This window comes from Corvus brachyrhynchos, unplaced genomic scaffold (assembly GCF_000691975.1).
Source record: "Corvus brachyrhynchos isolate BGI_N302 unplaced genomic scaffold, ASM69197v1 scaffold279, whole genome shotgun sequence".
In the NCBI taxonomy this organism is placed as follows: Eukaryota; Metazoa; Chordata; class Aves; order Passeriformes; family Corvidae; genus Corvus; species Corvus brachyrhynchos.
Window position 1 is genome coordinate 6,921,311 of NW_008246060.1, and position 12,688 is coordinate 6,933,998.

General features: G+C 38.4%; 1 protein-coding gene across 3 annotated transcripts in view; it reads right to left on the reverse strand.

The window, feature by feature from the left end:
• The window catches only part of NRG3 (neuregulin 3), a 207,672-nt gene that overhangs the window by 8,480 nt on the left and 186,504 nt on the right, over positions 1-12,688 (reverse strand). For all 3 annotated transcript variants that reach the window (XR_001865910.1, XM_017746441.1, XM_017746442.1), the window contains exons 5-6: positions 8,298-8,425; positions 1,045-1,217 (exon numbers count right to left, since the gene is read on the reverse strand). Coding sequence is in view for 2 of the 3 variants with exons in the window: in XM_017746441.1 (XP_017601930.1) it covers positions 1,045-1,217; positions 8,298-8,425 (301 nt within the window). In the remaining variant the exon portion in view is untranslated. The remainder of the gene's footprint in view (positions 1-1,044; positions 1,218-8,297; positions 8,426-12,688) is intronic.

The following is a 12,688-nucleotide window of genomic DNA, read 5'->3' on the forward strand; positions in this document are numbered from 1 at the left end:
AACTTCTGCAAGGGACAAGGGAACCTTTCATTTGGGCCGGAAATCCAACGAGAACATCAACACTGTGAAAACAGCAGATATTTAGAGAGTAAACATCCTTAGTGCACAAAATACAGATGAAGTGCTTGAGTGGATTGAGGCCAGAAGGGGTCACAGTCTGCTCCCAATATCAAATTTTGCAGAACTGCCAATTTAAAATACAGCCCAGTACAAGCTGGTATGTGTAACATGTAATCACACACTGATTTCCTAGACAGGAGTAAATACAATTACCCACAGCTTTGCTGTTTTGTACCTCACTCCTAGCCTGGGAGGAGGCTACAGCACTTCTCAGGGCCTGCATCATACGACTCTGCCACTGGAGAGGGAAGGCTGGCTGCCTGCTCCTTTCTGGAAGGGTTGCAATTTCACCAGGAAATTTTCACCAGGCTATGTATTTGTATGATATGCACATACCATACAAATGAACAATAATATATTTACTGCAAGAGGCAATAAACAATTTTTTCCTCAGAAGAAGCAAATAGTAACAAGGACACAAGTGTGAGTCAAACTTACTTAAAAGAAGTCACCAGACACCCAACCCCACCAGTTTCACCAGTAAGTCACAGTGAAGAGTTTCACTGTGACTTACAGGCGAAACTGGGTGGGGTTTTTATTCCATTCCAGATACCACTCCTATTTTTATATAAAACACGCCTGTAATATTCTGGAAAGTCTTTAGAAATCTATAGGGATATGAAAATGTTATTCAAATTATCTTAGCAATTGCAAAAGATTTCAAAGGCAGCTGTAGGTTCTCAGGAGCACTTCTGAAACCCAGACCTTATGTACAGCTGGAGCTCACAACCAATGTTCTAATAAACTGAATTTAAAAAGAAAAAAAAAATAATCGTGTATTTTTTGTGCCTTTTCAGAGACAAAGCTGTATGAAGCTATCAGTCTTCAGTCTATAGAAAACCAACTTCGCAATGTGCATTGTTTTATTTTAAAAATCACTCTTTTAAAAGCCACTAACTGGCTCACTTCAGGTGTGGTACACTCACCTGTGACAAGGTATCGTGTCCTGGTCTGTGATCCTCGACTCTTCGAGCTGTTGATATGCTGGTCCTGTAATTCCATTGAACCTACCCCGAGGCAAGGGAGGAGTCCTCCGAAAGGCATTTCTATGTAGCATCCCACTTTTTTGTCCTGGGCTGCAGCATGACGAGAGACTTCTAGGAACAACACCAAGAGTACAGCAAAAATTATCACACCAAAAGCATAAAATTCTGCGAAGTAAAGGTTCACGATTAATAATGCATGGCTTACTGCTCATATAAACTTTGCTGTGGCAGTCTATGATGTCAGTAGAAACTCTCTATGGAAATATAATAGTCCAATCCACCATTAGCTGCTGTTTATGCCATATTTAATACATTACCTCTTTTCTAGGAATGAAAATAATTGCCCAGTATATGAAATGTTTTCTTGCACTTGATGAAGGATGCTTCTCTTTTCCATGCTGCATATCATAATCCTGCTATACACAGTTGAGTCCTCAGACATTATAAACAAACAATACAGTTCTGTCATAGCCACAGCTGAATTCAAAATTAGATCCTAAACTGAAAGCCCAATATATCTTCTGTCAGCCTACGAGGGGCTGCTTCCTGATACAAAACCATTAAATTGAGAAAAAAGTGTAAGTGAGGAATATAAGTGAAGCTTATGAACTGCAGCTTGAAGAAGCTAAGACAAGTTTTCTCCACCTTGAACAAGATTTCTGTATTGTTTTATTCTTTTTTTATATACAGATTCTTTTCTTGTTTATATATATTGATAAATAGTGTGTCGTTTCTTTATATAATAAAACTTGAATTTGGTAAAAACAAGTAATAGTGTTCTACTCATTTTAGAAAAGTGCTTTTGTAAGTATTTTTCTGGTGTTCTGGAAGGAGAATGGATTTTTTTTTTTTTTATTTCACGCAGGAATGGAAAAGTATCTAGAATCCACAGTTTTGGTATATAAACCATAAATTTGTCAATGCAAAAATATGGGAACACAGAACTAAGGCAAGGCACAACCCATTTTTATGGCAAAGAGGCCTCTGTACTGCATGGTGTGACTGAATATTCATTTTGCAACAACTCTTATTTCTCTTGGCATCTTCTGGGTCTCAGAGATGCCTATGTTACCTCATATTCTATTACATCTTTAATGATAACATAGGTTTTGTAAATGCCTTTTACAAGTCATTATTTTTGGCTGTGTGAATAATTCCAACTTGTGACAAAATTCAGCAATGCAAAAGACTTTTGAGAAGTTTGCTTCTTTTTCCCTATTATAATGTGACTTAAAAATAATCTGCATTTTTTACCTAGTGGGAACTTTATTTATAGTTAGGGCCACATCTACTCCCAAAGCAATTCTTGCTTGTTCCAAGTACCTTGGACAAATTCTCTTTGAGTGTACATTTCCATTAAAATCAACCTTTCCTGCCCGAAGTTAAAATAAGAAATAAATTCAACACTCTCTGTCCTACTGTTCAGGCTATCAGTGTTCCATCACAGTCTAAGCTCTGTTTTCTTCCACACCTTTACTCTTCTAGTGCTTTTTAATTGAAAAGACCAACAACCCATGGCAATAGCATTCCCTCCAGGATTTTTGATACTTCCTTAAAAAGATTTTTCCTTTGCTACTAAGGAGGCTGTGAAAAAACCTTTTTAAAAACCTGAAGTACTACTGGCCTCTCAGTTCTGAAGGCTGAGTTTGAGTTGCAAGTTACAGTTCATATTCTGTAAAATAACACTACCACCACACAAAATGATTGACAATTTCTGCTCAGGAGAGCCTGAGATTAATACAGCAGGGGATCTCAAAAGATGCAGGTGAATGAATAATTTGTGATGGATAATGAATTTTTGGGGTTTTTACTGACTTGAGTGTAGTCATCAATGTAATACAAAAGTAAGGAACAAACTTTAGATTGATTACGAATCTTTGAAAATAGAGATTTTATTGTTTAATTTGTGGTTGGTTTGATGCCTTTGAGCATCTTCCCTGTTGGATGAGAGCACATGGTCTCCTATCTAATAGTATTCATATGCAAATTCACAAAAGCTCTATTTGTAATAGACATAATTTCACCACATACAGCTACACCTAAGGTAATGGGTATGAACTGCAGCAAAGGTTGAGACAAAGGGATCTGCCTCTGTCCTGCAGCCGTAGAACTTCCAGCACTGACAGGGTCTAAGCAACCAATTTGTTGCTAATGACAGGTTTTTATGCTTTCAACATTTCTGACAGAAAAAAAAAACAAACCTGAGGAAAGAAAGAATAAAAATCATTTGTGGTCATGGACAAGACAAATTCGCTAAGGATCAGGAATACTTACAGACAGTGCATCTGCAAGCTGCAGGACAACACTCGTTTCTCCAGGCACCAAAAAACCCCTAAGAATTTCTGTTAAAAGTTCTATGGAAAAGCATCTCCAGCACAGAAAAGTTTTTCCTTTTACAAAGAACTGATATGAATATCTGCGATGCAAATGTAATGTCCCTCTCAGACTTCTCTGCTGCTCATGTGAAAAATTCCTCCCTCTCAGGCAAACAATGTCTTTTCAGTTTCTTCAGGGAATTTATTTTCCTTTAGCCAACATTATGGTTTCTTCCTCCCTGCACTCCAGTCTAACTGGGTAAAAAAAACCAGCCCACATGACTGAGCTGTTCAATAAAATAGACCAATACATAAAGCTGTAGCAGATATATCCTTAAAATCTATCAATCAGTTACTCCAGAATAAAAAAATCAGAATATACATGAACTGATTCACAAGTGAGGCACAAACTAGGGAGCAATACAGTTCTGATGAATTAATGTTTTGAAAAAAGCAGTTCAACCATCCCAAAGTTAATTAAGAACTTGGGATTCATTGTTGCAAATTGTTTTCTGCGAGAGTTTTCTTTGGGTTGAACGACTAAGTGAAAACAAAGTCTGATCCTACAGGAGGAGCATTCTCTTCTTGGGGCACAGACACACTCCCAAATGCAGTTAACCATGCTCATGAAGAGAAGAGCAGCAGTGTTTTTACAGTAACTCTGGAATATTTCTGTAGTACTTTTGAGTTAATTGCAAACCACCCAGTAAATACATACCCCAAGGACAGAGCTAGCTGCCAGTGTCCTCTGATGTTCCCTAGGAGCCACCTTTTTATGCTGTTAGACAATCCAGTGCTAACATTTGTATGAATCAACTACAGAGACTTTCAACCAATTTCAGTATTAATAAATACAGCCTACAGCTACAAATCTGCTCCCAATTTCTGAAATGTGAGCATTATTGATTCCATCATAATATTCTCGTATTTGGGAATAACCCATGTTGAGGCTGCTCAGGGACTTTGGAACTCTATGAAAATCCTTCAGTGCCACCTGTGTCATCTGGTCACCATCCTGGTGATGGAACAACAGGAAAAGGGAACAGAACATTTGAGATACCTCAGTGGCACTGAGTTTAATCATCTGCCATAACCTCATCATATGCTCCCTGCAGTGCATTGGTCAGCCTCCACCCTAAATTGATGACAATATCCAGGCTCCTATTACAGAAAGTTGTTCTATATTAAAAACTTTGAGACTTCTTTTCAGTTTCAAATTACTTCTGATGAATATTCAGCTGGCATATGTGCCACCACACTCCTTCATTTTAAATAGGTCTTTTACTTCTCGTTGTGCTGGCTCTCGTGTGTTTATAAGCAGCAGCCATACACCCTTTCCAGTCTCCCGAACTGAACACTGACATAAGACAGACTTTCTAGCATTTTCTGTGGAACATCAATCATTCATTCCTCATCTTAGCCTGGGAATGCAATTTGAGTCCATGGCAGTTGGGAGGCCATTTTAAGCAGGTGAGATAACAGTGGTGCATTCTCATGCTGTGCTGTGTCGTGTTCCAGCTTTTTTTGTGCCAAGGTCATGCACAAGAGCACTGAACAAAGTCTGACTCCAGTGCTGAGTAATTCTTTGAGTGCTGCACTGGTGAATGTCCTACCTTCTCAACACAAGTCCTTAATATCTCCCTTTCAACCACCTCTGTGTTTCCACATTGAAGCTTTTCTGCCTCCCCCTACTTTCTCCCCTTAAAGGCAGTAGACACATATGACAACAGTGACTGAGCTTGTGTAGAGATCTGACTCACCCACACCAAATACAATCATCAGTGCATATGTTGCAGTACCTGTATTGGTAAGATAGTAAACAATTTTTTCCTTTTTTATATCTACCCCAAGAATCTTCTTCCCCCATATTTGTCCTAAAGTCTTGACTATTCAAGTTCAACATAATTGGTTCCTAGTTACTTTGATAAATTCTTCATCATCCTAAATATTTGACACTTGCTAATCCATCCTCTCATGTCACAGTTCCCATTTTTATAGACTTTGCTCCCAGACATGAAATTTCATTAGCTGGTTCTCCCTCCAGATTTTTTTTTTTTTGGATCAAGATTAACCAAACCATCTTGAGAGCTTTGATTTCCACATTTTACTTCCACTTTGACTGTAGGAATGTCTATTTTCATACATTTAATTCTGTTCATATTCTACTGTTATCCTCAAATAGTCATCCTAACCTAAAAAATGAAATCTATTAATTCAGGATTGCACAAACTGCTTCAATTATTATCTCTGTCCCACCATCAGCTTTGCTTTTTCTTTGGGAAAATAGCAGATTCCTTACACCTCCTTCCTTTCAGGTTCCTCTGCCTTTACATTCTTAGTTGCTTTAGTTTATCTGTACTTGCTCTTTCAAATTCAATAGCCTTATTTGCAGAATAACTTTAATTTACTCTTTCCTCTACAGTAAACTGAATCACTTATATTAGCAGCATAAAGAGTAAAATGCTTCCCAAATGAAAAAAACAAATTATTATTAATTTTAGGGTAAGTTTATCCTATTTTGGCATTTTTTTAAGACAATACAACTGCTCCAGGCTGAAAGCCTCTGCATTTGGCTTTCATCATGGCATTCTCTGAAATGAATCCCTCTAAAATCAAGGATGACTGAATCAATGAATGAAAGTCAGGATGACTAATTACCAGGAAAACTGCTATTCAAAGGGATCACAACTCAACCCATAATTAACAAAACTCTAATTTATTTCTATCTACTAGAAAATAAGACAGTATGGGTTTTCTTCTTACCAAGATCAACAGATAATCCAAGATGAATTTTTGAGCACATTGTATACTTTGCAGGAAGTTTACTGATTAAACACATTTGTTAATTTTGAATTCTGACAGTTCTGAGTTATTTTACATATGCAAGCAGAAGATGTAACATTCTTCTACTGTAATAGTAGTGCATAATGCAGGCAAAATATTTTAGGAGATTAATAATAGCACAGGGAAAATATTTTTTGAGATTAAATTTCAGTTTTCAACTTAATATCTGCATTAATTCTTTTTGTGTAGCTGAGGTTGGTAGAGACAGAAAATTGCTATTATCCATAATCTGAGTGAAATAATTATATGGTCTCTGTCAGTCATATTTCAGCAACTCCAAGTGATTCCCTACATTGACAGTCTTACTGCCAGGCCAAAATTGCATTAGTTTTAGGACGTGGAAACAGCCAGCCCCTGATTTTATGAAATGATCACCTATCATTAGTGTTCTTGAAAACACCAGTGGAGAAAACAGGTCTGGATGTAGAGCAAAGTATTTCCGTAGCAAGAAGAAATAAAACAACGGTAGAATTTAACAAAAGCATAAAAGAGAGAACCTGCAGAGCTGATATAATTTTTCCAGGCTCAGTCAGGTTTGGAATGAAATGGAGGGATATTTAGTATAAAATCCTCATTTGGCCACATTTGACCATTTGTCCTCAGTGAACACTATTTAGAAAATAAATTAGGAAGCTGTCACATGGTGCATGAATTAAAGACAGTCTTGTAAGTCTTCAAGTCTGTTGAATGTTTCATAAAGCAAGGGCCCTGTATAATTAATTTTGAGCTTTAAAACTAAAAAAGAATTCTTTATAAATTATAAAGTCATCCCACTTCTTACATTAGTTCTGAAGCAAAGACATTTCTTGGATATTGCAATCATACTATTAAAAGGTAAGGGAATGTCACTGATTTTTTTTCTGAATTTCATGTTGTGACTAAATGGTGATAAAATTCTTCCCAGAACTTCTGTAAAAAGCATTGTAGGCAGCAGTCCCATAGTTCATCTATGTTTAATAAAATTATTAAGCATATTTTAAAAATCTCAGTGTAATAAGGAAAAAGACCTAAGAAATGGATCTGACGTGACAGTTGGCATTATTTTTTCATGCCAAATTAAAGGCTTAAGTAAGGTAAAAGCAGATAAGACCCAAAACTCCCTTTCTGGCTCACATGTGGCACTCTGTCCGTTAAACAAATCACTCATTCAAATGAGAAAAAAGCACAGCTGGCTGAGAGCACCAAATACTACAGAAGCCAGATCATAACCTCATGCAATCCCAGACTTTTTTTTTTTTTAGTAATTAAAAAAAAATCCTTTTAATAAACAAGTCTTCCACTCCAGATTATCTAGCTGAAAAAATTCCAAACTCGTTTTTCTCAGCCTTTTTTCTCTCTCTCTGTGCCTGGACCAGATGTTACCACTGTCATTCGACCAACACTATTGCTTACACCAGACTCTGGTTTGGTTTCTAGTCCTGTAATGAAGCACCTGCCCTCTTTCTCATCCAAAACCAGTTATAAGCAGAATTCTAATCTGAATCTCATCTGGTGATGGGTGACATTCCTCTTCTTTTTTTCTCTTCGAAACCACCATCCAAACTTTTTTAAGCCTCGTTTTCAAAGGCCACCATGTTTTCATAAATAAGTCATTATTCACTCCAAGTATCTTTTGTTTAAAGAAACAGTGAAAAAGGCTGGGAGTTTGCAACCAAGTCTTTCTGCAGCAAATGAGTCATTAAATTCATGAACACCGATAAGCAAAGTCTTTTTTTTAATGGCTCCTCCTTCTACAGCTGTTCCACTGGCTGGGCTGTACCTGCAGCTTGGATGGTGTCTGTAAATGCTTCCTGCAGGGCTGGCACAAACCACAGGGGAAAGCAGTGAGCATTGCTGTTACCTTTTATGTCTGCAGCTAAGAAAATGCTTGGACATCTGCTTAATAAGGCGGCTGAGGCTCTGCTGGCACCATGGCACTCAGCAGCTCACCCAGCCCCGCCACACCGTAACCTTGCACACCTATCAGCACTTCTACAACTGCCTCCCTGGGCAGCTGCCAGCCTAGTCTCTCACCACACAGACATTTGCTCACCTGTGTTGCTTGATGGGCTGGGTTCCTCTGTCAGGAGACAAGGCCTCTGGGAAGGACTGAGGGCCTGAAAAACTAGACTCCATAACTTTGTGCAGAATAGGCCCCGGGTGCCTATCTGGTTTTGAATACTGTAGCAGAGAGAATAAAATTCATTAATACTCACAAGACAAAGTACATTGTTGATGCTATTCACCCTGAATTCATATCAGAGCAGGTTAAGAAGTGCTCTAGTGCATTTTTAAATCAAAATTAGGCGTTGCAAGTAACACATTCATTCAGTATTGTTTACACAGCAGAAAGGGCTAGTATTCATTATCCCCATTACGTTCTGCACATCAAAACACTGGTATCAGCATTAGCAGCAAAATCACAGACTGATCTGCCCATAATGATGGGAACAATGATCCCTTTGACTAGAAGTCTGTTTTTGTGGGTGTCCATGCAGAGACTGAGATCACAAAACACATCTCAGAGGACAGTCAGCAACTTCTTGGGTCCTTTGGTGATTTCAAACACTGCATCATCATCAGCATGTGCAACTGTGAAAACCAAACTGAAGCAGCACTTGTGTCATCAGATAAGTAAGGAAAATATTTGAATCCTATCCAGAGCCAGATATCTTTCTGAACCAGTCTGAAACTTCTGACCTGGGAGTATCTGTGCTAGTAAGAACAGTGTAAACATAATTCTTCTTGTGGCAGGTGTAGGTGTAGGGCAGTCTCTGGGCACAGAGTGAGACACAAAGGGCTGCAAAGCAGACACTAGACATGAACAAGAACAGATTTTTTCTTCTTGCTTTGTGATTCAACTGCAATTTCAGAAAAAAAGAGTCTCTGAACTTGAATGGAGCCATAAAGTCAAAGTATAGGAAAAGCTGCACTTGGGCTTGTAAGAAGATTCCACGTTGTTAGTGGTTACTGGGCAATATCTCAGAGATATGAGATGTTAACTCACATTTCCACTCAGGTATGAAAAATAAAGCATTTTTCAGTTTTTTTTATTTTGCATTACAAGGACCTGCACTAAAACTAATAGGTCTGTTTTCCTTTTTCTTTGTTTTTTCAGTACTAGACACCTAGATATCCATGTTATCATTAAAACAGATTGGTATTGTGGGAGTGATTACATGATTACATATTTTAGAAAGAAAATAGAAATATTTTAGAAAGAAAATTAAAATAATAGAAAAAAATCACAGTGGTGAAAAATGCCTTGCTATGATACAAGAGCATAAAAATTTATGGAGAAGATAGTAAGCAAAGAGAGTGAGCAAAATTGAGTTCTTCATAATTATTGGTTTTGTCTAACAAAAGACCAAGAACTCATTAAAACAACAGACTATTATTTTCTGACTCTCACCTATTCTTATCTACATTTCTGTAGACTTCAGCAAGATCAAAAAGGAAAGTCATACAAGAATATGCTCTTTTAAAAATAGGTTACATGTACTTTTAGTCCAGCCAGGCAGACTTATGACCAATTTCTATAGATAAAATCTTCACATTTTTCTCCACTGCTCTTCTCCCTCTTTCTGTTGAGTGAAACACCCATGTAAACAGGGTGAAAATCATTGCTTTCGTGCTTCTGCAGGCAAAGCTATGAGGGGCAATATGCAAAATGGTGCTGCATGCATGAAGTAAACACAACTGAAATAATAAGAAGAAACATTTTCCACTCCCATTTCCTTCAGTTACCGTGATCTTAGATGTCACTTGTAAATGTTGCAGATAAAATATTCAGACAGAAGTATGATTTTTGAGGTACTCACATCGGTGAAGGTTTTAAACTTTAATAGTTATCCTGCCAGCTGCAGAAATGAAACTGGCTTTTGATTTCTGACCTGAATAAATCAATTTGAGCTATGTAAAGAATGGCTTGCTAGTGCCAAGAAGCTATTTCTGTCCTTTTTTTTGAGTTTGCTCACGACAGAAAATTGAAGGTCTGAATGGCCTGTAAGACCATGAGTATGAAGTAAATCATGAAGAGCAGAGATAAGCTGTGCCTTTTGCTACACCCGTGTTTCAGGTGGATGTGGGCTGGAGCAGTGGTACACAGAGCCTTTCCTCACCACAGCTGAGGAGCACCAGGACCCCAGAAGCTGCTCTGATGCTGATTAGCAAACTGTACTGAAGGTCCAGCACCCAGCACCGCTCAGGCACACCCTGTAAAGGGTGTTTTTTCCCCCCAGCTGAACATTTTTCCCCTTTTCAGATACAGCACTTAAAACAAAATTCCTGTAACAGTCATAAAATTCTTTACAATGAAAATGTGAATTACAGTTTAAATTGAGGGTGTGAATGTACAGGGAATTCGAACAATGCAATGAACATACCTGCACGTACCACGTTATTCATATATTGTAATATATTTAAACACAGTTGGGTTTATTCTCCTTTAGCTTAATTCCAAGTGCCACATCCCTTCTCTAAGATCTCCTCTGGAGAAAAATACGTCCTACTTTTGGGAAGAGCTTACAGCAGTATCATTTGGTGCCCTCAGAAGTACAATATGGGATCATTCCCCAGCTGTATCCCAGCAGAGCTCATCCTGCTGCTCCCACAGCTCAGTTCTCACCTGGCCTGAGCTCTGTGGAAGCCTCTGACTCTTGTGAGCTGCGGAATACTCAGCCATGATGGAGAACAAGCTGTGAAACCCTTTCAAAGGGCTGTTCCAGTAGGTTGAAAGCATCACTGAAAGCTTATCTGTATTCAGGTTTTTTAATAGTTTTATTGCCTTCTTGGTTAATTATCTGTTCTTGTTTGAGCAATTACTGGAAAACACTGAGGCATATGGCCAAATAAATTAAAGAATAATGATAGCTTTTAAAAAAAAATTTTGCAGATTTTCAATTTTTCATGGTTTCATGGAGAAAACCATCTATTATGTACAATTACTCAACTCTCTGACAATAAAAATTCCACCCCCTGCTAGTTAATGTTAAGTGAATCTGAGCCAGGAGACAAGAAATCAGCCTCTGTCACTGACCTGCTGCATTACTCTGAGCACATAATTCCTCTACTCCAGGCCTTGAATTCCTTGTTCTAAAATGCAGGACTCAGGGATAACAAATACCACTCAAATGCTGCGGAGTAGCTTGACACTGTTGTCCTGGTGTTATGCAAACAGAAACACCCATCCTTCCCCCAGGCTTTACTTAGCTCTTCCCCCTCAGTGATTTCTCCAAAATAGTAAAAGGTCCAGAAATTCATGTGGCATTGGAAGAGAGGTGATGTGGGGATCCCACTTCAGAAAGAACTGAGAAGGCAGAGGGGTCAGCTTTAAGTGACATTCAGAGAGGTTGCCTCAAGGAGGAAAAGAGCCAGGGATTTTTCTGGGCGGGCTGAGCTTGCACAAAAGCTCATCAGGTGGTACATTTAACATCCTTACTGTTCCCCTATGCTCTGTATGTCCTGTTCCCAACTGGCTCTAGACAGAGGACAGTAAATTCAGGTTTGTCTATTCTGGCAGTTCTTCCTAAGTATTCATGTGATACAGGAATGGGAAATTCGCTCTTGATCTTAGCTGATACATCAAATGGTAATTCAGGTAAAACCACAGTGTAATCCTTTAAAAGATTTAAGTGCATCTCTTGCTCGACATGTATTAATTGTATTTCTGTCACAGCGACTGAAAAGATTTTATTTCCTACTACTATTAACAAAAGGCAAAAAGATGCAAAAAGAGCATTTTTTGTCCCTTGTTTGAAGAATTTCAGAAACCTGGAGCTAGTGATTGCAAGCTACTAGAAACAAGTGTAGTGAAAATTGAAACCACATAGTACAGCAGGAAAAGCATATTAACCACCTCAGAGGGAATGTGATGGGAAACTAATAGAGCCCCTTGGCACAATGGGAGAAGGTGTTAAAAACCACGAGGCCACTTTAAAAAGCCATGACAATTCTCAAAATCACCAAAGGAATGTCAAGGTTTCAGCTGACTCTTTTTGTATTCTTACTTTTTTTCCCATGACATGTTTATCAAGTTGTGAGAATTTAAAGAAAGCCTCTACTCTATGTGGAAAAAGCAGGTAGGAATCAGGAGCCACCCTGCCTCCTCCTGTCACCTGCATGGTCTGTGAGGGTGCACCAAGCACTTGTTTTTCTAGGGGGGGAGACTGACAAAGTCCTTTTGACTATGTGGAGAGCTAAATGTTTGCTGCAGCCCTTTAAATATCTCTTGGAAGGAGGATGATCCCTGGGAAGGGGTACATAATACTTGGGAAGCCCTAGGTTTTATGCATTAGGTGAAATTAAAATGAATCTCCTGTGTGTCTCAAAGATCCTGAATTAAAAGCCAGCACATCTATCTCTTCCTGGCTGAAGAATTATAGCAAGATTACAACTGCATTAGTCTTTAAATCCAAGAGGCTAGAAACCCTAGCAAGAAACCTT